The sequence below is a fragment of the Podarcis cretensis genome (assembly GCF_951804945.1).
Source record: "Podarcis cretensis genome assembly, chromosome: 14".
Lineage (NCBI taxonomy): Eukaryota > Metazoa > Chordata > Lepidosauria > Squamata > Lacertidae > Podarcis > Podarcis cretensis.
Window position 1 is genome coordinate 49,564,969 of NC_137183.1, and position 26,668 is coordinate 49,591,636.

The following is a 26,668-nucleotide window of genomic DNA, read 5'->3' on the forward strand; positions in this document are numbered from 1 at the left end:
TAGGCTGTCTCCGGAGGCGGGACTTACCCCTCCCCTCGCTCCCACCCCTCGCCCTTTCCCTCCTCCTGCTTCCCCGACGCCCGACCTCAGCCTGGCCTGACAAGTGATTGGCGCTCGCGCTCGCTAATGAGCGCTCGGCCTTCGGGATCAACGACATCGCGGGGCGGGCTCTGCTGTGGGGAAGTGGAGGTTCTGCTTGGCCGGCGAGGCCTGTCAGTCACGGGCCGGAGGCGGGGCTGAGGAGAGGAGGCTCCGAGAGGTGGAGCGGGCGGGCGGGGAGGCCGGTCGGGTTTGTTGTCATCCCAAGATGGAGTTTCTGTTGGGCAACCCTTTCAGCACCCCGGTGGGGCAGAGCCTCGGTAAGAGAGGGGGCGGCCGAGGGGAGCGGGGCCGGCCTGAGGCGACGGGGGGGGGGGGGAGAAGCCGCAAAGGCCCCTGTCAGCGGGCCAGGGGGGAATTTGGGCAGACGCAGCTTCTCCCTCCTGGGGTGGCAGGAGAAATGCACCTGAACCGGCTTCACGGCCCTGCCCGTCTTGGCCCGCGAAGGGAGCCCCGGGCCTGCTTGGCGTCATGTCACGGCCAACCGTGAGCCAGGGATGGAGCTGGGAGGTGAAAGTCTTTCCTCTCCAGCGTCCTTGTATATATTTTATTTTAATTGCTGCCCTTGGTGAATCATTATTATTATTAGAATTTATATACCGCCCTATACCTGGAGGTCTCAGGGCGGTTCACAGAATAAAATCAAAATAGAAAACCACAAAATACATAAGCAAAATAAAAACAACAACCCAATAACCCCCACCCACCCCCAAAAAAATCATTTTAAAAGGGGAAAGGATCCGCACAACATTTAAAGCAAGACAATTAACATTGCTTCTGTTCTCCTTCCCAGCCTGTCAGTCTGCTAAGTTTGTCCCTGATGGCTCTCTCTCCCCTATTATTATTATTATTATTATTATTTATATAGCCATGTCATATGCCTCAACTTTAGTCTTTGTGGAGGGTAATTGTATTATTGGTGATTTTCTAAAATAAAATTCAGCAGTCTCTTTTTTTTGCTGCAGCAGCTCAAAAGTGACATGCAATATTTTAAGCAAAAAATAATAGCACAGACATTTTAATGCATACTAGGTGCCTTGTAAGTCACTCTGTGATGACAGTCTGTCCTAAAAGGTGCATTAAGGACCATTGAATGAGCAAATAAAACTAACTGTCATTCCTGGTTCATTTCCTTCTGGTGAAGCATTGGCCCTGTTTTGACCTTTTGACTGAGGATTTGAGATGAATAGATTTGATATCGTTAGAACTACAATATATGGGTTGCTTTGTGGGTTCTAACGAATATAGGCCAGGCCATATTGTATCCTCTAGCTGTCCCTATTTCCTGGCCTGTGTCCCATCGCTGCGCTTGTTTTCTCCCTGTGTTTGCATTTTGAGGATGCCTTGCCAAAATGTTATTAGCCTGAGGTTGTTAGTTTTGTTTGAAATATTTATATGCCATCTTTTAGGCCAAGTACCCTTTCAACGCAGCTTCTGTACAGTATTTAAATAATAAATAACAACAATATGCCTCTTAGGAAATCATCATGTGATCCCAAAAAATGAAACTGTAAAACTACCCGCCACAGCAGACCTAATCATATCAAGAGAGTACTGTTGAAAACTAAGACTTAAACATCTTGTAGCTAGTTAAAACCCTAGTTGTCTGGAGTTGTCACTAATTATGTTTTATTTGTTATTTACATGGTTCTCTCCTTCCACATCTTATTCTCACAACAATCCTGTGAGGTAGGTTAAGCTGAGAGAGAGAGGCTGACTGACTCAAGGTCACCCAGTGAGCTTCATGGCTCATTGGGGACTTGAGCCCTGATTTCCTGGTTCAACACTATCTATGCTGCCACACTGACTCTCTATTATTCATGATCCAGCCCTCTTCCCTGGTCTATAAAAGTTGATGGGAAGAAGCATCTTGTCCTCATGAACATTAATTTATGTGTGTGCACAGTAAAGTGTGCCGTACTGTGCACAACCTGTCATTACATACCTTGAAACCGCTGACATTTGTCTGAACTGTTGATAACAGGTTACAGGAGGACTTTTGTTTTTCTCGTATATCTGCTTTTCTAGTATATCTACAACTTAAAGAGCAAACACACCCGATCCTTAAAGAGAAAACACACCCAATTCAGGCAGCAAATGTTTGGGGTTGGAAGAGTGGCAGTGAGGTTAGAGCTGTGTGTACAAGGAATCCTGCCCTGTGTACAGTAGTACCTCGGGTTACAGATGCTTCAGGTTACAGACTCCGCTAACCCAGAAATAGTACCTTGGGTTAAGAACTTTGCTTCAGGTTGAGAACAGAAATTGCGCAGTGGCAGCAGCGGGAGGCCCCATTAGCTAAAATGCTACCTCAGGTTAAGAACAGTTACAGGTTAAGAACAGACCTCCAGAACAAATTAAGTTCTTAACCCGAGGTACCACTGTATATATTTTTGTATTTTTATTAGCCATTTACATGACCAAACATACAGCATACTTTAAGAAGCTGTTCTGTAAAACCCAATTAGGAGCTCAGTTAAAGGTTGCATTAAACAGAAAGTTCTTCATTGTTATACACATGGGGCAAGGCACAAGTCAATGGGAGTTCCATAGGGTTTGTTTTTTTAACTACTCCTTTTAAGCAAGCCTACTGCTCTCCATTTTGCTACAAGGCACTGTTCTGTCACCAGCATTAAAGTAAGATTCAATTGCCAGTCTGAGTGGTTTCTGTATGCAGAACTAGGACTGGGGAGCCATCTCATCCTTTGCCTCAGGCAGTTAAAAACCTTAAGCTGGGATGTTATGCTCAAGGCCCTATTTTTAGCTGTGAAATGTTGGAAGATATTGGGGAGCAAAAGAGGAACTGAAGAAGCCTAGGGTGCTCTGAGGTGGGGTGAGTCAAGGAATGAAACTGGGAGGAAAGGTGGGGTGGAGTCAGATAGGTCAACCTGACATGGAGGAATCTCAGGTGTGTGTGTGTAGTTTTTATCACCTAATCATCTCAAATAAGATCTCTTGGGAAGTACACCGAAAAGGATGTCTAAAATGATCAGAGAAGTTAAGAATGACTTCCTGACTGAGACACACTTGAGGAGAGGCTGAGGTTTTCTTGGCTTCGAAAAGCAATGACTAAGTGAAAGTATAGAACTATGATTGCAATAAAGAAGCCTTGTTTCAAAACACAAGAACCTGACTGGTGACATTGATTTGCAATATGTGGTTGATTTTTTTTTTAAGGGAAGCATTGGTTTCTTAATGCAGACTTTTACCTTACAGAACTGGTTACCATAGGATGGGTAGTGGTGGTTTGAAGTTGACAATTTAAAGAACCAAAGAATTTAGCAAATGGTGGATAATATTGCCTGCCAGTGGCTTTTACCTGTCATAGAACCTCTATGTTCAGATTGATCCCTCATCATCCTTGAACCATCCTATTGGACGGGGGGTGGGGGAGAGGACTGTTTGACTCTCATAACCAAGGGGGGGGGGAATGAGGTGGAGGAAGTTGGGAGACAAGAGCAGGTCTGAGGAATATACGAACAGAGGAAGCTACCTTGCAGCAAGTCAGACCACCGGCCTATTTAGCTCAGCGACTACAGTGCCTTTCCAGGGTTTCATCAGAGACATTCTTAGCCCTTCCTGGAGATACCAGTGACTGAATCCGAGATATTCTGTGTTCAAAGCAGATGATATGACTCAAGGAAAGTGAACACAATTGGGCTTCTCCAAAAGCATCCAGGTGGGCCCAGAGATGAGGCCTGAGTTTTGTGGCAACTGCTCCCCTCCGTCCCATGAGAATAAGATACTGGCCACTTTTGTGTTCTGGTTGTAATTGCAATGCTTTGCCTAAAGCATTATTGTGCAATAATGTGATTATTGGGGGCCCTGTTCCTGCACTGTGCCTCTTCTTCGACTGCTAGGTTTTGTTGTGGGGAGCTGATTGTCCATGGGGCAATGTAGCCCCCTCAGTTGCTTGGGAAACAAATAGCAGATACTATCCCATACGTGACAGCCTAAGAAAGGAACAGTCATTTTGTCATTGGGGTCCAAATAGTCTTAGACTCGCCTCTGTTAAACTGCTACACTTTGTTTAGTGGGAAATTGCTGTCCAGCGGGGGCAAGGACTTAAGTGAGCATGCTGTTCAGTGTCAGGAATTTCAGTTTCCATCCTGGCTCTGGTGCTGACCTTTCCTGTGACCTTGAAGAAGGAGCTCTGAGCATCCATCTATTTAAACTGAGACGTTCCCATGGCTTTGAGGAGTTTTTGTTACAGTACAAGTACTGTTAAAAGTCATGGGGTGTTCTGTGCTCAGTTGTAAGTCCCAAGCCCAGCTTGGGGAAAACTGAAAATTTCTGCACAGTGCTAAGCCTACATAAAAGTTGAGAAGTAGTTCTCTAGGCAGCTCTTCTTCTTCTTCTTCTTCTTCTTCTTCTTCTTCTAACTTTCTGTCTTCAGGAAACACTTTCCACATCTATTGTCTTCCAAGAACTCCTTGGGCATGTTCTTGGGTACATTCTCTTTTCAGTGGGCAGACTTGATGGTTCTCTCCATTAACCTGTGGGAGCACACCCAACAGTTTCTTGCAGCTGCTTGCTGTCGATAATGCAATAGAGTTGAATTTTGCAATTGAGGTTGCGCAAGTCATCTTCCAGAGAAGCTTGTGTGCCCTTAATGTTTTTGCCCTTGAGATTTCAAGGAACCCCAGAGTTCCTGGGAACTTAGATTGAAAACCACTGCTGTGTGGTGGTGGTGGTGGTGGTTGATAATTCCTATTCCATTAGTAAGCACCAATTCCAACCAAATCACCAGGCTCTGTTTTTTAAATGCTTCATGTGGTATTCAACTAATTTTTACTCAGAGTAGTCCTGCTGACATTAACAGACCTAACTGCTCTTTAATTTTGATAGCTCTCCTCTGAGTAAAAATGAGTTGAATGCCACTCTTACTTCTGTTTCAGTTTTGCACATAGTCATCAAACAAAAGCAGTAAGAAAAACAGAGCATACATTCTGTTTTATGTCCTAAGAATAAATTGTTCATCAGTCCAATAGCATAACGTAAATAAAGGATTGTCCCATTTGTTATATCTTTTCCAAGATATGTTGGTAAAAGATTGTTCAGCCCCAAATATTTTTCCAAGGAAGTGTGTGTATGGTGGGTGGACTCCAGACATGCCTTTTCTTTGTAGGAGATGAAGCAAAATCATTGTTTTGTAAAGTTCAGATAATAAACTTTTGCCTGTAAATGTTTTTTGTTGTTGTTGAATAAAATGTTCAGTTCTTCTTGATGGTCCAGTTACTTGTTTCTTTTATTATAGACATAGATACAAAGTGTTGTGTTCATCCATCCATCCATTCAATATTTCCAAGTTTATCTTTATTTCTGCATTGGTCGTATATTAATTCAATGAAGCCATTGTCCTTGTTTATCAAATTGTTAAAATTTGTCCCAGTGGTGGAAATACAGGTGGCTCAAGGAAGGGGGTGGTGGGAGACATCATTGCTAGGTTCTGTTCCTCCAGCTTACCCCCAGCACAAAAGGCCAAGGAAGACATGGTTCTGTATTTTTTAACAATACCCAAGTACCAAAGAGCAGTTTCGTTGACCCGTTTTGTTGCCAAGTGCATCCAATGAAGAGGAATTTGAACCTGTTCAGGCTCAACCCTCGAATCGCTATGCCTTGCAACTTGGGTGGGGCAAAATGCTTGATCCTACTGTTGCTAAGACTTTAAAGGTTTTATATATTAACTATACTCCACCTTCTTTTGCTCCCCATTTGCTGCAAGCAGCCAGTGGGTGCCCCTTATATTTATTATGAGACATTTTGATAGTGGGGTTTCAAGTGAGTTGTACATAATAAATTGGATGTTTGTCTCCAGTGGCAAAGATGCTAATGGCCTCAAAGAGAAGGGATTGTATCTTAAAAAATTCAGCCTAATTCTGGGGCTGCGTGATGACAGTTAAGCAGGCGGCTCCTTAGAAGAAGCAAAGTTGCCGCCTGTTTTATAATTGCCAATGGTGTTTTTCTGGAGCAAAACCTCAGCTGAAGTCTGTCTGGCTTCACAGTGCTTTGCTTGTCTGATGTTTCCATGGTTCTTCCTGCCTGAGTGTGTGAGGCACAATTATTTGGCTGTTGCATTCATTGGTGGCTCTTTTGATGCTGCAAAACACAGAGAATAGTTTCATTTGAGCATATTGCCTTGGTCTCAGCTTTGGTCTCTGCAGTCAAACTCCTGTGGCCTCCCATAATTTGAAAAATATATATTCAGGACTGCAAATGCATCAGCATTGTAGTTTCTCTGCCAGGAAATGGCACTGGTTCACAGGAAAATTTAATTGGATGTACACAACGACTTTAATTAAATGTGAGGCCTGCAAAACCCTTTTAGAGAAGTGTTTAGGAAGAGCTGAGGCATATGACACTCATTTATTTTTATTTCTGAAATGCCTTCCCACTCACAGGTTTTTGCAGTGTCTAACAGAAAGCAATAAAAAATTCTATGAGGATCAGTTAACAATTAAAATACTTAATAGAAAATCACTTAACACAACAACCTCTGACAAGTTCACATCAGTGATGACAAAATTTTGCTCTTGCAAGATTTTTGAACAAAAAAGATCTGATAAAATTCCTGAAAAAGAGGGAGTTGGCCAGCTGGGCCTCATTTGTGTGGGGTCACAATGATAATACCACCATTGAGAAACCCCTCTCCTTGATAACTCTTTGCTGGGATTTAGTTGGTAAGAGCAATCGTAAGTCGTCCTCAGCAGCTCTTAAAATATGTGGGGTTACATTAAGGCAAAGGTTCTTCTTCAGCTGTTCTGGAAATAAAGGAAGGTTGTAGAACCTGCCCTTCCAGATGTAAAGGGACTCCAAATCCCATCAGCTCTAGCCAGGATGACCGCTGGTCAGGGATATTACATCAGAAGTAGAACAGGTGGATGGATGTACCTTGCCCAAAACAGCCTGATGGGACCAATGGTGGGCCAGAGGTTCCTCACCCCATGTTACATTAATATCCTGTCACTCCCTATGGTAGAGCTACCACAGTGAAATAATCATTGGAGAGCTTTTTATATTTCAGATCGGGAAGCTGGAATTTTCATTGTTGCTGTATGATTTACAGAACCAGGGTTGCCTAATCTTCTACACGGAGATTAGCTTGCGTTTCTGCAGTGAATAAGGCAATGTTTTTCTGTTGTAAAGCACTTAAGTGACATTACGTTTGGGACACGATTTATGGCTTCCTAATATTCTTGTAGGCTGCTATTATAAGCGTACCCAAAATGTGCCTTGATCTTAAAGTGCTTTAAGTTGTTTAAGCTTTTTTCAGATCAGCTTTCAGTTCGTGATAATGGATTATGCTACAGGGGAAATCCTCGTGAATTGCAAATTAAATCTTTGTCAAATAATGGATTGGGTAGTTTGGGGTGCATACATTTGAAAGGAAGTTGGCTGCTCAGTATTGTGTATGTTGTATCTCCAGTTAATACGATGCTTTTAAAGCTGGAATTAATTTGTAAAACCAATTGCGTTCTTTGGATTTTTCAGGCCACATAGTTGAGTAAGGTGGATGCTTTAGTTGTGGTGTGTGTGTGTGTGTGTGTGTGTGTAATACCTACCCATCCATCCTCTTAAAATTTGAGGACTGTCAACAGATTCCAGCCAAGCAGCTGCCATATTTGAATTAGTTTATTTCTTTCAAAGTAAGTCATAGCAGCAGAAATCATGGAGAAGGCACACGACTCAATGGAAGAGACCTGTTCTGTGTGCAGAATGGCCTGCATCAGATCCATGGCACCTTCTGGGCTAGATGAACAGCCCTGCTGGATCAGGCCAAAGGCCTGCCATTGTCCAGGATTATGCCATTGCCAACAGGATGTCTAGGTGAAGATCGCACGGGGAGATCTGGGTGCAACAACACCTGTGATTCCCAGCCACAACCATACCGAGGCATTCTGCCTTAGACAGTGGAGGTAGCCATTCATAACCTTACCCTCCACAAGGTACCAAGTGATGGGAAAAGCCAGTGTGGTGTAGTAGTTAAGAGCAGTGGACTTGTAATCTGGTGAACCAGGTTCACATCTCTGCTCCTCCACATGCAGCTGCTGGGTGACCTTGGGCTAGTCACACTTCTCTGAAGTCTCTCAGCCCCACTCACCTCACAGAGTGTTTGTTGTGGGGGAAGAAGGGAAAGGAGAATGTTAGCCGCTTTGAGACTCCTTCGGGTAGTGATAAAGCGGGATATCAAATCCAAAATCTTCATCTTCTCTTCTTCTTCTGACTGTGCCAGACAGTCTGCTGCCAGTCAGAATAAACAATACTAGGCTAGTTGGACTCATGCTCTGACTCCCTGTTTTCCAATTATTTTTCACTGGGCAAATCAGTGTCTCTATTTTACTGGGATTTTTCTGCAGGGGAGGTCTTTGAAGACATAGTTTTTAAAAAGCCAGAAATGCCCAAAGATGACTGAGCATACTTAGTGGCTACAGACAATTGGAAGAAAAAGGAAAGTGTGTATGTATAATGGAATATCCTTTAAGAAGTTATGGTTGATTAGCTGGAACCCTGAGCAGCAGCACCGTGCCTGGCAACATTTTGTTGCTCTTAACATTTGTAGCTTACCATATCGAAGTTGACTTTTGGATGGCCTATTTGTTGAGCTACACCCTGCTTTGTTTGTACCTAGTTTGCTGGCAGGTTTGAAGACATTGGTTATTATAGTAATAATACATTATTATTATTATTATTATTATTAATAAATAAATAAATAAATAAATGATAATATAATGATATTATATTATATTATATTATATTATATTATATTATATTATATTATATTATAATAATATATTATTATTATATTGTTATTATTATTAGCCTTAATTCCTGTTTGATTGTGGAGAGGTTATACAACACGGCATCAATTGACTGTTATCCATTGCATTTTCCCATCACTTCCCTTATTCCAAAATGTTCCAGTTTGGGGAAGGAAGTAGACTTGTTGCACAAGGGCAGTACATCAACTTTAATTGTGCAACCTGAATCTGCTGGTATGTGATCAACTGTCACCCGAAAATGCTGACATTCTGAAAGCACCCTAGGCATGCAAGATTGTAATAATCATGCACCTTTTTGCCCCACCTTGATTTCCATGTCCTTCCTTTGTTGACACGCTTGTCCCAGTTTCTGGATTGTAAACTCTGTGGAGCAGGGAACTGTTCCCTCATTCTTTGTAAAACAAGATGTACATGAGTGGTGCTCTAGAAAAGAAATAAACTGTGGCACACCATTGGCCTGACAGCACTTCAGAGGAGAAGTAGAACTTCCTTCTTCTGGTTACCTGGAGGTAGTTCTTACATGACCGTGGCGTGTGGACATTGACCAGCCCGGTGCAAATCTTTTTCTGAAGCTCGGCTTTTAATTTGCTTGCTCTGTTTTGATTTGTTTTAAATAGAAAAGGCTACAGATGGCTCCCTACAGAGTGAAGACTGGACACTTAACATGGAGATATGTGACATCATCAATGAGACAGAAGAAGGGTATGTCTGTCTTTGTCTGTCTGTGACTATGGATAGCACAGGGCAAATAGCAGAATTGCTTGCTGCGTGCTGGTGTGAGTGTTGCTGTTGTTTTTAATCAGCTGGGTGTTACTGCTCTGGCATTCCTTTTCCTCAGAAGGTGTTTACATGCCGTGTTATAGTTCATTTGTAGAATGCCTTATTTGTAAGGTTTGATTTCCATAAATTCCAGGTACAGCTTACTAGCTGGAAGATGCAGGAGGGCAGACGGATCTTCTGCTTATGTTCTACTTGCGGGTTTCCCCCCGGCTCCTGTTTTACCACTGTGAGAACAGGATGCTGGACTAGGTGGGCCAATGACCTGATCCAGCAGGCTCTTCTTATGTTACCATTGTCCCGTCTTTCCCTTCCCCACATGAGGGGACAATACGTTCACCTTGAGCACTCCAGGGAAATTATAAAGACGGCATGTTAAGGAAAAGCCAAGCAGTTATTGACAAAGCATAGCTCAGCTTCTGCTGCTTGTCACAGATGGTTCTGAGCTTCCCCTTCTGAGCACATTGATGGTGCCAGGGTCAGCACAACAATCCCTTTCTTCTCATTACAGATAGGTAGCCGTGTTGGTCTGCCATAGTCAAAACAAAAAAATTCCTTCCAGTAGCACCTTAAAGACCAACTAAGTCAGTTCTTGGTATGAGCTTTCGTGTGCATGCACACTTCTTCAGATGGAATTTTTTTGTTTCTTCTCATAACATTGTTTGCATCTCCGCTACAACAACAACAACAAATAAATAAATAAATAAATAAATAAATAAATTTTTATTTATACCCCGCCCTTCCTGGCCAAGACCAGGCTCAGGGTGGCTAACACCAATAATAATAATAATAATAATTTATTATTTATACCCCGCTGATCTGGCTGGGTTTCCCCAGCCACTCTGGGCGGCTTCCATAGAAACCAAAAATACAGTAAAATATCACAGATTAAAAACTTCCCTGAACAGGGCTGCCTTAAGATGTCTTCTGAATGTCAGGTAGTTATTTATCGCTTTGACATCTGATGGGAGGGCGTTCCACAGGGCGGGCGCCACTACCGAGAAGGCCCTCTGCCTGGTTCCCTGTAGCTTTGCTTCTCGCAATGAGGGAACCGCCAGAAGGCCCTCGGCGCTGGACCTCAGCATCCAGGCAGAATGATGGGGGTGGAGACGCTCCTTCAGGTATACTGGGCCGAGGCCGTTTAGGGCTTTAAAGGTCAACACCAGCACTTTGAATTGTGCTCGGAAACGTACTGGGAGCCAATGTAGGTCTTTCAAGACCGGTGTTATGTGGTCTCGGCGGCTGCCCCCAGTCACCAGTCTAGCTGCCGCATTCTGGATTAGTTGTAGTTTCCGGGTCACCTTCAAAGGTAGCCCCACGTAGAGTGCATTGCAGTAGTCCAAGCGGGAGATAACCAGAGCATGCACCACTCTGGCGAGACAGTCCGCGGGCAGATAGGGTCTCAGCCTGTGTACCAGGTGGAGTTGGTAGACAGCTGCCCTGGATACAGAATTAACCTGCGCCTCCATGGACAGCTGTGAGTCCAAAATGACTCCCAGGCTGCGCACCTGGTCCTTCAGGGGCACAGTTACCCTATTCAGGACCAGGGAGTCCTCCACACCAGCCCGCCCCCTGTCCCCCAAAAACAGTACTTCTGTCTTGCCAGGATTCAACTTCAATCCATTAGCCGCCATCCATCCTCCAACCGCCTCCACCAAATATAAACACAGTAAAAACATTAAAAACAAAACAAAACAAAAAACCAAAACAAACAGGTGATTAAAATATAAGTTAGAATACAGTTTAAAATGCAGCTTAAAATGCATCCTCGTTTTAGTGGTAGCCTATAGATCAAAGCCATAAGGAGAGAAAATGTCAAATATTCACTGGGGCCAACTATCCATGCTGGTCCTACATGGGCCAGCAAAAAGAGCCAAGGGAAAATTGATATACAAAATCCCATATAAGGGGTTCCATTAAAAAAAAAAATTAGAGGGAGGGGTTTTAGACTGAGTCCAGCCCAAAGGCCAAGTGGAACTGCTCCGTCTTGCAGGCCCTGCGGAAAATGTCAAATCCTGCAGGGCCCTAGTCACTTGTGACAGAGCAGCATTCCACCAGGCCAGGGCCGGAGCTTAAAAGGCCCTGGCCCTGGTTGAGGCCAATCTAACCTCCTTGGGGCTCAGGACTTCCAAAGTGTTGTTATTTATGGACCTTAAGGTCCTCCGCGGGGCATACCATGTGAGGCGGTCCCATAGGTATGAGGGTCCTAGGCCGCAATACTAGTCTGGTTGCATCTGCCTGGCCCAGAACAAACTCACTTGTTTTTCGTTGCATTTGAAGAGGTTCAGAAACTGTGGGAAAGGTACAGTCCTAGTTTTTTTGAGAACATTACTGTAGCTAAGCACACTGACCTGCAGCCTAGGAGTCTCCCCTGCCCCTCTCCCACATGTCTGGAAGGAGGAATTCAGAAACTTTCTCTCTCACTCAACCACAGTTTGACTTGCTGACCAGAGCAGCTAACTTTGGTTGTTTGAGACAAGCCAACTCCAAACCATAGTTTACAAAGCTGACTTTTTGAAACTAACCATAGTTAATGTGAACCAAAGTTCCCAGTTTAGATTACTTGTTAAGCTGTACTTAATGAGGAGCAGAAGCCTCCAAGCTCCTCGTCCTGTGCAGCTGAGAAGCCAAAGAAGGGAGTGTTAAGCACAAGGGCCAAAGGATTGCTGCAGCTAATTTTTGCATGTGCATATTGCACTCAAAGTGTAGGGTGATGTGCAAGTACAGTTTCTGTCTCCAAACCCTGAGGGTTCAAATAATGTGCACTTGAGCTAACATTAGAACTGCAGTATTGCCTTTACTGTGAGAAGTGCAGTTACTTGTAGCTGTCCCTTATCTGTGGCCCTGTGTTTTCCCCATCAGCCCAAAGGACGCCATCCGAGCGCTTAAGAAGAGGTTGAATGGAAACAAAAACTACAGGGAAGTAATGCTAGCTCTAACGGTGAGTAACGTGTGCAAGTGGGTGTGATTCAGAGGTCGGCGTTTGGGAGACCTCCAAAACAAATCTGCCCTCCCCCTCTTCTCCTTACCAACTTGGAACAAGAAAAGGTGTGCAGAAAGTGGCAGTCTTCTTAGACAGGCATGTGATTTATAACAATCTCAACTGCAGCATCGTACTGCATGAAATACTAACAGGCATCTGTAGCCACATTGAAGAAGGAAGACTTAAGGCCAGTGGTCCACAAATGATGATGATGATTATTATTCTACTTTTTATTAGGCTCCTGGAGCCATAGGAGCCAACTCCTAGGGGCCGTTGGGGGCTTTGACCCCCCACAATAAAATATCTGTGGGGGTCGAGCCCCCACAAAGTTGGTGGGCATTCCCATTCAAATGGTGTGTGTGTACTGTGTCATGTGATAGATTATGCGGGCCGGGGCTTAACCTGGGTCCCCACAATATTTTATTCAAGTTGCCTATAAGAGCCAGTGTGGTGTAGTGGTTAAGAGCGGTAGATTCGTAATCTGGTGAACCGGGTTCGCTTCCCTGCTCCTCCACATGCAGCTGCTGGGTGACCTTGGGCCAGTCACACTTCTCTGAAGCCTCCCAGCCCCACTCACCTCACAGAGTGTTTGTTGTGGGGGAGGAAGGGAAAGGAGAAGTTAGCCGCTTTGAGACTCCTTCAGGTAGTGATAAAGTGGGATAGCAAATCCAAACTCCTCCTCTTCTTCTTCTTCTTTGAAACATAGTGCCCAAAGAAACCATAGTTTTTATCCCAGTTGGGGATGTCCCCCACCCCGAGCTGGGAGGAATGCTAGGGGCTCACCATGCTCCCTAGAAAATGGCAGAACACTGGCTATGGTGAGTGAAATGATTAATCTCCTGGACTACCACTCTGGGCTACTCCTTTCTCAAAGTGTCCCCACGCCCCTGGACATTAGCTACTGTCCATGGCAATGAATTTCTTCCTTGCATGTGTTCGCCAGCTTTTTTGCTCCACCAGTAATGATGTTTTTCCCCACACACAGGTACTGGAAACATGTGTGAAGAACTGTGGCCATCGCTTTCATGTCCTAGTAGCAAACCGTGACTTCATAGATGGTGTCCTGGTGAAAATCATCTCTCCCAAGAACAATCCACCCACCATTGTCCAGGATAAAGTACTTGCACTAATTCAGGTCTGTCACTGAGCTTTTGTTTCTGCCTTCTGAGGTATAAGCAGTATTAGTCAAAAGTAGGCTCTCTCTCTATGTTTTAGTTTTTATTATCATTGAAACAATACAAACAACAATAATAGTTTATAGATACAAAGCAAAATACAGATGTGTATAAGGCAGGAAATAATACCAACATGTTAAGTTAAATGGCCAAATCAAAAAGATGTGTGAGTTACAGGGGTCTAGGTTCCTCCAGATGACAGTTAATAAAATAAACAAACATAAATCAATCAGCATTGAAGGCATCTTTTTAAAATTCCTCCTTGCATCACTCTACTGTGTTATGTAAGTTTATCAGCCAAAGCCAAGTACCATACTCTTAACTTACCTTTTGTGGGTAGTCCATCTGCCTGCATCCTTCCAATGTACCCCCGGCTCCACAAGGAGGGGGTTTATCAGATTCTTACAAGGGAGATCCCTGTTTCACCCTCTAAATAAAGAGAGCAAAGCTAATCCCGGTTCCGTTTCAATATCTCTGCGAAGGAGATCAGTAAGGCTTGCAAAAATGTCCTGCCAACATTTCTGTGCTTTTTGACACTCCCTCCAGAGATGGATCAGCATACCAAGAATTTGACATCCTCTCCAACAAAGGGATGATAATTAATATAATGAAGTCTTGCAATTGTCCAAATGCCATTGATGCACAAATTTCAACACGGCTTCCTTAATTTCAGCAGATTTGTTCTTAAAAAGTGGGTGCACGCCACGAAGCCACCCCTTCCTTCCCGTCAGAAATAATCCCCTGAATATCACCTTCCCACAATTTATTTATTTATTTACTTGCTACATTTATATAGCACTTTTATCTTCCAAGGAGCTCAAGGTGATGTGTGTGGTTCTGTTCCCTGTTTCATCCTCACAGCAACTCTGGATTAGGCTGGAAGTGAGTGACTGGCCCATGGCCACCCAGGGAGCTTCATAATTGAGTGGGGATTCAAGACCTTTTCTCCCAGTTCATAGCCTGACACTCTAACCTTTAAGATGCCTGGTTGTTCCTTTGTGGCCACTTCTTTACCTGCCCCAGACTTAATGTCATATATGAAATCAAATGGGGGTGAGCTGGCACAAATGGCCTTGTGGGCCAAATCCGGCCTCCTGTTGGACCTAATTTGCCCCCCCCCCAAGTCAGAATGTCCTCACTCCCCACCCCACCCCACTCTCTAGTCTGTCCCCCCCCCAGCCTGACTATATTAGGTGAAAGCCAGTAGTAGATCAGAGTACTATTCTGTGTTTCTCTTGATCCTGGGGAGCTACAGGCTGCTAAAAGTCCTCATTTCTGTGAAGGATAACTTACGAAGTAGCTCAAAAGTAGCCATGTTGGCCCATGAGAAAAATCTCCCAAAATCTACATTACAAAAGTGTGGCAAGCTATTTAGTTCTCCAGAACGTTTCATCGGGCAGGCAAGATGTTAAAGCCGATCAGAGAGTGAGGGGAACTTGAAACTGAGTCTACCTCATCAGTGGCGTAGCGTGGGGGGTGCAGGGCCGGCCGCACCGGGCGCAACATATGGGGGGGGGCGCTCGCCACCTCCAGAGTTGCTGAAGAGCCTCGGGCGCAGGCTGTAGCAGAGCCCCATGTCTCGCGGAACCGACGAGCTGTGCGCGCGTCTGGGCTGAAGGCGTCCGGCAGGCAGCGGCTCTCAGCGCTCGCCGCGGTCCCTGCGCGTCAGGGCCGCGGAGGGTGCGCCAGATAACCCCTCCTCACAGCCCCGCCGCCGCTGCTGCTGCTGCAGCTGCTGGGCTATGTTGCATTTTCCTCACCTCTCTGCCCTCCTCCTCCTCCGGACAAGCAGCGTCGGTTGGGCGGCAGCGCCAGCGGCAACTCGCCTCAGATCACCTGACACGGACCCGCCGCCGCCGCCGTGGCTACCTTACCGTAAATACCCCAGCCCAGGCAGCAGCAAGAAGAAGCTGGCAGCGGCGGCAGGTTAGGGGTTAGGGGCGCAAATTACTTGCCTTGCCCCTGGTTAGGGGGCGCAAATTACTTGCCTTGCCCCGGGTGCTGACAACCCACGCTACGCCGCTGTACCTCATGACTATGATATGGCTATGATATTGGGTGTGTGTGTGTTTTGTTTTGTTTTTCTTCATCCCCCGCTTTGTGTAAGGACTTGCTTTGGAGAATGGATTTGGAGAGAGAGAGGGGATTCAGCTCTCCCCGCCCCCCCGGCTCCCCCTGCCAAATCCTCATTGAGGCAGTTTTTCAGAAAAGGGAAAGATGATGAGAGATCCAGCTGTTTATCTCCAGGGTATGCTTATCAGGAGTGGAGTGATGGGTAGAGAACGGACTGTTTTAATCTTTTCCCTCCTGCACCATAGTCCCAATGAGAATCCTTTCTCTCCTCCCCAGCATTCTCCAACATTTGGGACCAGGGCAGGGGGTGGACTGGCCAGTTGGCTTCAGAATGTCATTTGGCTTCTAGAAGTCTGGAAGCAGCAGAGTTGCTATTTTTGCTTACAGCCTGAAGCAGAACAGCAATTACTGGCTGCTGCTAAATTGTCCGTGTCTGGAAGCAGCCCAAAATGCTGCTGTGCCGTTAACGTGTGCTTTTCCTGGCCTTTCGCTTGTAAATAAAAAATGGCACAACGCTCCAAGGGAGTGAGAATTGCTTCTGCAGGAAGGATGCCTTCTGTTGTAATTTAGGGAAGATTCCTTGGAAACTGGCTTGGCCAATTCAGGCGGATCTTGCCAATCAAAGATCAAGTTCCCTCTGCTCAAGTGGGATTAGCTGGCAACACCCTTGTGGCGGAGAATTGATGCCTTTAATTAACCTTATTGGAAGATGTAAGAACACAAATAAGGATGCAATCACACAGCAAGGCTTTATTTGTGTGCTTCCTGAGAAACTGATCCATGAGAGTTTTTTTTTTACACTTAAGTGGCATATAAATTTTATGAAATAAATGAATCACATACTACTTTTTTCATTCACAACTTTGTTTCCTTATCATTGATACATTCAGAATGTTTTTAACTGTAACTGCTTTTAGATGCTCTAATTCATGCACAGGCAAACTCAGCCCTCCAGATGTTTTGAGACTACAACTCCCATGATCCCTAGCTAACAGGGCCAGTGGTCAGGGATGATGGGAATTGTAGTCCCAAAACATCTGGAGGTCAAGTTTGCCTATGCCTGCTCTAATTGCTATTGTTTTTAGAATGTTATTGCTTTCTTCTCGTGTTTACATTGTGTATCTGTTTGCTGCTCTGGGCTCCTTGGGGCAGGATATAAATTCAGTAAATAATTACATTTATTTACTGCATTTAGTACATGTCCTGATGTGGCACCCTTGAACTTTCAGTTGACCCTTTGTGGCCTTATTAGAAACCTTTGGGGCTTTTCTCAGGCTTTAACCCCTCCCACAGTCACCATACAGCCCTGAGACACTGTGACTGAAGAAATATTGTTCACGTCTGTACAGTCGTGCCTTGGTTGTCAAAAGGAATCTGTTCTGGAAGTCCGTTCGACTTCCAAAAATGTTTGACAACTAAGGCACAGCTTCTGATTGGCTGCAGGAGCTTCCTGCACGCAATCGGAAGTCGCGTTGGACATTTGGGTTCCAAAGAATGTTTCCAAATTAGAACACTCCCTTCTGGGTTTGCGGCATTTGGGAGCCAAAAAACGTTTGAGCTGCAAGGCTCCAAGGTACAACTGTACTATATACTCACAAGAAATGCGGTCTCCAAAAATAACAGACCAAATTCCACAATAGAAGGGAACTGGATTGAGTTCCTTGTAACACTCTCTGTTTCTTTTGCAGGCCTGGGCTGATGCCTTTCGAAGCAGCCCTGATCTAACTGGGGTGGTCCACATTTATGAAGAACTCAAAAGAAAAGGGATTGAGTTTCCAATGGCTGATCTGGATGCTTTGTCGCCAATACACACACCACAGAGAGTAAGTGGGCAGTGTTGTCTGCTTTTCTTCCTTTTTTTTTTTTTTGTAGAGGAGGAGAAACAATTAGAGGATCCCTGCCTTCTGCCTTCCCTGCAGCACAATCTTTCGGTGAATACTGTATATCTGAGAGTTTGCACATTGTTCTCTGCTAGAGCGTTCCTGAAGTTGACCCAGCTGCCAGCATGCACAGGTCCCAGTCTCAGCAAAGGATGAACTCCAGTTCCTATTCATCTCCTTCTCCAACCGCGTACTCTGCTCCTCAGGCCCCAGCTTTGAATGTGACCGGCCCCATCACAGCAAATACAGAGCAGGTATTGTCTGAGCAGGTACTGTAGAAGGCATTACCGCCTCCAGAACCTTTTAAAAATCAGACACTGAAATGCATGCAGCTTCTGTAAAGGGTTGCATTTCTCCCCCCACCCTTTTTTAAAAAATAGATTGCACGACTGCGGAGTGAACTGGACGTTGTTCGTGGAAACACCAAAGTGATGTCTGAAATGCTCACAGAAATGGTCCCTGGGCAAGAAGATTCATCAGACCTTGAGTTACTGCAGGTAACTGTGTTGCAACCAAAGTATTAACATAGTAGATTCAGGGCAGGAGAAAGGTTCCCCACCCCCTTCCGTTTGTTGCCACAAGATGTGATGATGGCTACTAGCTGAGAAGCCTTTCGAAAGGAGTTTAGACATGTTTGCAGGTGGCCATTGGCCCTGGTGGCTAAACAAAGACTCAGTGTTCTCTGAATACCAGTTACTGGGGATTAGGGGGTCATGAGTAAGGGTGGGCTGTTTCCTTCATGTCCTGCCAGCAGACTTTCTGGAAACCTCTGCTATAGGAGGCAGAATGCGGAACTTGTTGGATCTTCAGTCATAGCCACACCATACTTTTAAAGCACTCCTATGCTACTTTAACCACCATGGCTTTTCGCAATGAAACCTGGGAACTGCTAGGGTGTTCAAGAGTCTTATCAACAACTCTCAGCACCCTTTACAGTGTCCAGGATTCTTTGGGAGAAGCCATGGCTGTTAATGAGGACTAACACTGGATGTCGTGGCTGAAGAATACTGTTCCCGGCAACCTCAAAATCACTGGATGGAATAATCGTTTTTAACTATAGCTGCTTTTTAATTGCAATTGTTTTAACTGTTTTAGAACATTGTTGCTTTGTTCTGGTTTTTGAATTGTGTATCTGTTCACTGCTCTGGGCTCCTCAGAGTGCAAGGGTGAGATATAAATTCACTAAATAATAGTCTCCGTTCTGATCCAGCAGGGCTCCTCTGATGTTTTGTGTTCCAACCCCCTGCCTATTAGAATCGTAGAATCGTAGTAGTAGTAATAAAAAAAATGTACCTTGCCCATCTGGCTGGGTTTCCCCAGCCCTCTGGACATGTTTCAACAAAATATTAAAAATACATTAAAACGTCAGACATTAAAAACTTCCCTAAACAGGGCTGCCTTCAGATGTCTTCTAAACATAAGGTAATTGTTTATTTCTTTGACATCTGATGGGAGGGCGTTCCACAGGGCGGGCGCCACTACCGGGAAGACCCTCTGCCTGGTGCCCTGTAGCTTCGCTTCTCACAGGGAGGGAACCGCCAGAAGGCCCTCGGCGCTGGACCTCAGTGTCCGGGCCGAATGATGGGGGTGGAGACGCTCCTTCAGGTATACTGGGCCGAGGCCGTTTAGGGCTTTCAAGGTCAGCACCAACACTTCGAATTGTGCTTGGAAACGTAGTGGGAGCCAATGCAGAGTTGGAAGGGACCATTTCGTCCAAACCCCTGCAATGCAGGAATCTTTTCCCAACGTGGGGCTTGAACCCATGACACTGAGATTAAGAGTATTGTGCTCTGCTGACTGAGCTATCAGTTCTGTTCTATAAGCTTACCTGGGAACGGAAGGGGCAGCCTGGGGATCGGTGGAGCAAGATGGTTGGTGGTTAGCAGTGCTATTTTTCTAGAAAAAGAGGTGTTGGAACTCACCATGAATGGCTTCGTCTTAGAATTCCAGTGGTGCCCATCTGATAGCTGCCAGAACTGAGTTCCGGCTGGAAAAAAAGCCCTGGTTGTTGGTTGTTACCCATCAGAAACCCAATAAGCAGCTAAATAAAAAGGAAAGGTTTTTAATGGCACGCAACCAGGCGCTGCAGCAGAATAGAGACAGACAGGCCCCGCCAGCCCTCTCTTCTCCATCTGAATCCAACCTTCTGAAATGTCACAGTCTGGCTCTGAACTGATGGGATCAAAGCTGACATGGTAAACTCAGCCCTCAAGCTGTGAAAGCAGCTGTGGGAAGCACAAGGTGACACTTGTCCAGGTGCAGAACGTCAGGCCACGAGATGCCAGGTCAACGAGGCTTGTTTTTCTTTTCAGGGGTGGGGGTGCTGATACCACCAGCAGCATGGCTGTCCTCAAATGAATGTTTATTATTACGGCTAAACAGCCAGCATAGTAAAACCAGAAATTCAGCATATTTTTTTACATAAACATTAAACCAGTCAAAGTGGAATTTAACAATCAATATACTAATTAAATGGATTTAAGATATGTATCCTTACATGGCTGTCCTTAATCCTGAATTTCCACTCTGAAGGGGGAGGAATGCAAAGAGGGAGGAGGCTAATTCTTGTATTGAAGGCCAGGGCTTCTAAAAGTGGCAGCCCTGGGAAACACTGCCAGGTACGGCTTGGCTGTATTTTGCAGTGGTTCAGAATTCTATGTTGCTAAAAGGCTGCATTCCATGGTATTATTTACCTTATGCAAATATGCTTGTATTTTAGCTTAATTTATCATCCTTTAATTAGTCACCTGGAGTTGCAAAGAGCTTCTCACGGCACTGATGCCCAGGCCACAGGAAGTCTTTTGCCACCACTGTCACCCCTTAAGATCCTGTTGCCCATGAAGTTATATCTGTAGCCATAAGGAGTAGAAACTTAATTTTTAAAGAATTGCTAAGATGTTTAAGAAGTTGAACTTTTGAGCTCAGTATTACACCCTGATCTGACCATTTATGCGGAAGCTATGTCACCTTGGCCCTAGAGCCTTACCCTAGATATCTTGACAGTTAACACAAGCTTTATAACCGGAAATAAATACAGTGGTGCCCCGCAAGACTAATGCCTCGCAAGACGGAAAACTCGCTAGACGAAAGAGTTTTCCGTTTTGGAGGTGCTTCGCAAAACGAATTTCCTATGGGCTTGCTTCGCAAGACGAAAATGTCTTGTGAGTTCCTGCGGGGTTTTTTTCCCCTTCCCCCCCCCCTTTTTCTAAGCCGCTTATCCGCTAAGCCGCTAAAAGCCGCTAAACCGCTAATAGCGCTAATCCGCTAAGCCGTCAATGGGCTTGCTTCGCAAGACGAAAAAACCGCTAGACGAAGAGACTCGCGGAACGGATTCTTTTCGTCTTGCGAGGCCCCACTGTATATGGAGTTCTTGATTGTTCTGACCATCTAGCAAATGAGCATTCTGCCCTTCTTTTCTGCCTCCTTACAACTCTAGGAAGGGGGTAATCTCTGCTGAAAATGGACCCACCCTTACCCGTACCCCTACCACAACCACATTGTGGAATAGCACTGTTAGCCTTACTTGTGATTGGGCACCTTTTTGGCAAGGGCTGCCCCTGCCTGGCATGATATAGTTAGATTGTGTGAGCAGGCCTATTATATCTGGGCTCTGATGACTGAAGCTCCCCTGTGTTGTAACTCTTGGACATCATTTCTTCCCTTGAAGTTGCAATGATTCATTTCTCCCAGGAGCTGAACCGCACCTGTCGAGCCATGCAGCACAGGATCGTGGAGCTCATCTCCAGGGTGTCCAACGAAGAAGTCACAGAGGAGCTGCTTCATGTAAACGACGATCTGAACAACGTTTTCCTCCGATACGAGAGGTGGCTTGCTTTTCCTCTGAAGCTCAAATAGTTGCTGGCTTACCCTTAAGTGTGGCTTTCCCCCCTCACCGAGTAGTTCCTAATCTTTTTGAAAATCAGCCTTTTTAACGTCCAGAGTGTATCCTGTATTAAGAGCTCGTCTTGCTTGTATTAAGAATTCATCTTGCTTGTTTCCCATACTCTGTGCATTAGTATAGAGACAACTGAAACCATGAGTCATTCCTTCCAACTGCTTTTTTCTTGTAGTTACCTGCCCTTTAGCACGTTTCTGGAGCTTTTAACTATTAACTCCTGTACCAGGTGTTCTCCTGTAATCTGTAATATTGTCTTTCTGCCCCCCAGGATTTAGTTTAAAGTTCCTGATCATTATTTATTTATTCATCTATTTGATTCATTAATTTAGTTCACTTACTCATTAGTCAGATATTTCTTTCAAATCAATCGTCCTGATTCCATGCTGTCGATGGAGCTAGAAGCCCCCTTTGATCCATTCTAGCTAAGAGAGCAGGAAACACCTGCTGCTGATGTCACTTGTGAGGCTCTGGCTACAGGTTATCCATCCCTGACCTGCATCAGCAGCCTTTTGTAACCCATAATATACTTGGCAGATACTTTGGACTGCAGCTCCTGTCCTTCCTGACCATGGGTCATACTGGCTCAGACTGATGGGAGCTGGAGTCCCAAACATCTGGAGGGCACCAGGTTGAAGAAGGCTGGGCTTCAGCATTGTAATGGCAGGTTTTGGGGTGAGAGAGTTGGATGGGGTTGCTTCCAGCCATGCCTAGAGGTATGATAGTGCAGCAGCCCTTGTGATCATATGCTGGTCTCTGTGGCTACAATCAGCTTCCCACCACCCCAGCCGGAAAAAGACAGATCCTTCCTTGTGCATCCTGGGTTTTGTCATAAGACTTGCACCTTTCAAAATTGCTACATGCCATTAATTTTTAATCTCCTCTTTTTTTGTCTGCTGTAGATTTGAGCGATACAGGTTGGGTCGGTCTGCACAGAACGCAAGCAATGGGGTGAGTCCTCCTGCTGGGCTTCTCTAATAAGACAGGATTGTCCAGTGCAAAATTGCTAACCTTGGGCCTGGCAAAACTCATCCTTGAAAGTGAGGTGGTGCAACTACTGCAAAGTCCTTCTTGCCGGAACACTTTCTGATATTTGTGATGAAGTTTGGAGCCTCTTTGCTCTTAAATCAGTTGCATTTAAGTAGGTAAATGTGAGGTACTTTGCTTGCAGGTTACAAAGACAGGAGCAAGCTGAGCTGAATGTGATATACAGTAATGATCCAGATATCAAGCTCTTAAGATGGTTTAAAGGGTTATATCTTGAAAATAAGCTGAGATAGGAATTAGTGTTTTCCCTTTGCATGAGCTTCAATTAAACCAGGAAGCCTCTAATTAATAATACAGTGGTACCTTGGGATGTGAACGGGATCCGTTCCGGGCAAAAGACTGACATCTGTGTGGGCAAAAGACTGACATTTAACTCAAATGCTATCAAATGTGTTTCATTCATCCCAACAAGACTGCCTATTTTATCCCCCCCCCTTCCTCCCCACTGCTTCTTTTTTCACCACTAGACTGCACCCAAATTCCATAAGCAGAAAACTCAAATATGTTAACTTTGCATTTTGGACAAGGAAGGGATTTTGCAGAACTGTGACCTCTTTAGCTGCAGTATGATCAGCGAGGAATTAAAAAATGGGTTTAGAGTATGAGGGTCTGTATACTTAGTAAAAGAAAAGAAGAAACACCACCCTGTATAGTATTAAAAAATTGACAGCTTTCCTGATATGCTGTCAGAATAAATTATACAAATGAAGTAAATGTTGGACTAGAAATTCAAGAAGCCAAATTCCATACCTGGTGTTGGAGACAGAGAGGGAGGCAGATCCCCATAGCTTTCTCTGTGCTTAGATAGAGCAGCCTCCCCCAGACTGGTGGCCTCCAGATATTGTTGTGCTTCTGCCAGCTCAAGCCACCATGTCCAATGGTTCCCAATGATGGGGGTTGTTATCCAGCCACAGCTGGAGGACAGCAGGCTGGGAAAGGCTGGCGTAGGGCTTCCTGAATCGTAGCCTTGTTTGAGAAAGGCTCTGCCTCTCTGACTAGCGCTGTCCCATGGAATGCATCTACCTTATGTGACCGCTTCTGGTGTCCCAATTGGCTCAACAGGTTCTCAGCGAGGTGACTGAAGACAACTTAATAGACCTGGGGCCTGGCTCCCCGGCTGTGGTCAGCCCCATGGTTGGAAACACGGCGCCGGCATCCACACTTTCGACCCAACTCGCCGGGCTTGGTATGTGTTTTGCCTTTCCAGGGGTGCTGGGAACTGGAGTAGTATGGGGCTAGTCCACAGCACACTCCCCTGGAGATTCTTCCATGTTGCAGGTTCCTGAAGAAGGTCACATGGCTCTGACAAGTACCGTAAATTCCGGCGTATAAGACGACTTTTTAACCCCAGAAAAGAGGTTAAAAAGTTGGGGGTTGTCTTATATGCCAGGTATCTGCCCCACCTTCCCACCCCCCGCTGCTGCGGGCTTCGCTTTGCATCGGGAGAGAGCCGCCTGGCGCGGAGCCCACCCACTGCTGCTTCTGAAGCAGCGGGTGGCTGGCTCAGCTCCGCGCCGGGAGAAAGCCGCCCGGCGCAGAGCCCGCCCCTCACGCTGCTTCAGAAGCAGCAGCAGGGGCGGCGGGCTGTGCTCTGCGCCAGGCGGCTTTCTCCCGGCGTGGAGCTGCCCAGCATATTAGGCAACTGGGCTTATAAGACGAACCCCCAAATTGCAGCTGCCAATTTGGGGGGTTGTCTGATACGCCCAGTCGCCTAATATGCCGGAATCTACAGTAGTGCTTGCAGTTAAGGGTGGCGTCCCATCTTGTCCTGGAAGCTTATAATGTCCAAATCTGTCCATCTTATAAACAGAGTGGAGTCTACTGCTCTTTTTGCAATCCTGCTCAAATGGGACTGTCTGAGCCAAATTGCAGGTCATGATACACTGAGTGCTGAGTTAGGATTAACCCCCACTTGCTGCATCTGCATCGTAGAGTTAAGGCACTTGGCTCCCCCCCCCCCCAAAGAATCTTGGGAACTGTAGTTACCCATCACAGGGCTACAGTTTCTAGCATCTTTAACGAACTATAGTTCCCTGGAGTCTTTGGGTGAATCCATGTGCTTTAAATGTATGATGTGGGTGTAACCTCTGTTGCAAAGCACTCTTGGACATCAGAGGGATGAGGAAGAATGGGGTGCTTAACCCTTTCCCCTCCACTAACTCCCTTTCCTTGAGGGAAACATGTTGTCTTTTCTCTCTCCCCCTCCTTGCTGGAAAAAAGGGCTTCAGATCTATGTTTGCCACACAAGCCTAGATGTTGGGATTCTGTAGGGAGGTGGAGAGTGAGTTTCAAGGGCAAAGTAGCTGGTGGAGGAAGCATCCCCTCCCCTCCCGCAGCTTCTCTGCTTCACATTCTCCCCTCCAGAGAATGTATAGCAATGGAGACGTAAGTAGCCAATGAGCTAAAGTTTCACAAAGCTGTGCTTCCATGTTCAGCCTGATGCTTCCATCCACTGGAGATGCGTAGCTGTATGTCCAACTCTAGACTCGGTGGTTGGGAGAGGGCGCTGCAGGTGTGCTTAGAACCAATCTTTGGCACAGAGCAAAATGCTCAAAGCAAAAATGTGCCTTCTTCTGGCTGCCTCATGTGGCGGCTCTGGCTTTCTCCTGCAGCAAGGATGGGGAATCTCAAGCATGAAGGCCAAAAGCAGCTCCCAAGACACCTCTTATCTGGCCCCTGGGACTCTCACAGGCTGCACCCCTTGCCAGCCCTGTTTTGAAACCTTCTTGAGTGTTTCTGCTTGGCATGTGTCCTTGCACTCTAGTAATGGCTCTTTCTTGCCTGAATGGAGGCTGGAGAGTGGGGTTTGGGTGTAGGAAGTAGCCTGCTTTATGCAAAGGTAAAATTCTCATTCATTCCTCTGCCCACTTTTGCCTCTTGCCTCACCCACCACTAGCATGTGACACCCCCCTCCAATAAAAAGTTGCTCTAAAGTAAATATGGCCCTTGGGTTGAAAAGGGTTGTCCACTCCTATCCTAAGCCATATCGTTTCCTTTGTCTGCAGATATAGGCGCAAACAACGTGAGCGGAACGCTCAGCTCCCTCCAGCACCCCAACCCCCGGGATGACTTCGACATGTTTGCACAGACGAGAGGCAGTTCACTGGCTGATCAACGCAAGACGTATGTTGGGCCTGAAGGAGGGAGGTGTGGGGGACTTGGGCAGTTCTCTTAAGCCCTCGGAACTGGCCCTTATAGGCCTGCAGTTCTCCTGCGGGGCACAGGCTCAACACAGTCTGCTCTGCTGCTCTGAGCCAGGCTCCTATGGAGGCAGAAATTAAGGCCAAGAGGATAATGGCATCATGGCCAAAGTGAGATTTGGAGCAGAGGCTCCCTGTTCCACGGATCAGTCTCTCAACTGCTAAGATCATGTATTCATTCCTTCAGTGCATTCATCCTGCAGCCCACCTGAAGGGCCCAGAGAGGGTCAACCATGTGTTAGCTGCAGAATTCCCAGTTGCATTGATTTACAATTCTTGCCCTATCCTGGGCCATCCAGAGTCTGTTTTAATAAACAGCCTGAATTGGTCCATTGTACAGTAACTCTGGCATGCCAATAATACAGCAAAGGCTGCAGGTTTTGTGTGTGTATATGTGTGGAACTGAATGCAGCATCTCCCCCTCACCAACCCATTATTTTGGAAGGCATAGTTAGTGTGCTGTCGCCACTACCCTGAAGGCTGGCTGAATCCTGGCCTCCAAAGGCCTACCTACCAGAGATGCCCTGGCATTCAGGCACCAGGGAGGAGATGAGTTATTGTCCTTGCTCCTTTAGCTCCACCCAGTGGCTGACTAATGGGCAGTTCTTCACGTAGTGAACTGCTTCTGTCCTTTTTCTTTGACGATCCTAGGTTCTGTGAAATCTTTCAACCGTTCCCCCTCCCTGCTCCGATTTCCATCGACTGTAGGGAATTCAGGAGTGGAGTTGAAATTAATGACAAGAGATCAACCATTTGCAATGC

At 45.8% G+C, this 26,668-nt stretch overlaps 1 protein-coding gene across 3 annotated transcripts in view; it reads left to right on the plus strand.

The window, feature by feature from the left end:
* Positions 1-210: 210 nt before the first annotated feature.
* TOM1L2 (target of myb1 like 2 membrane trafficking protein) overlaps positions 211-26,668 on the plus strand; it is a 54,177-nt gene continuing 27,719 nt past the window's right edge. For all 3 annotated transcript variants that reach the window (XM_079953845.1, XM_079953846.1, XM_079953847.1), the window contains exons 1-11: positions 211-359; positions 9,494-9,578; positions 12,516-12,594; positions 13,622-13,771; positions 17,573-17,707; positions 17,860-18,018; positions 18,145-18,261; positions 21,455-21,588; positions 22,562-22,610; positions 23,769-23,892; positions 25,712-25,829. In XM_079953845.1, the coding sequence (XP_079809971.1) occupies positions 308-359; positions 9,494-9,578; positions 12,516-12,594; positions 13,622-13,771; positions 17,573-17,707; positions 17,860-18,018; positions 18,145-18,261; positions 21,455-21,588; positions 22,562-22,610; positions 23,769-23,892; positions 25,712-25,829 (1,202 nt within the window). In that variant the 5' untranslated portion in view covers positions 211-307. The remainder of the gene's footprint in view (positions 360-9,493; positions 9,579-12,515; positions 12,595-13,621; positions 13,772-17,572; positions 17,708-17,859; positions 18,019-18,144; positions 18,262-21,454; positions 21,589-22,561; positions 22,611-23,768; positions 23,893-25,711; positions 25,830-26,668) is intronic.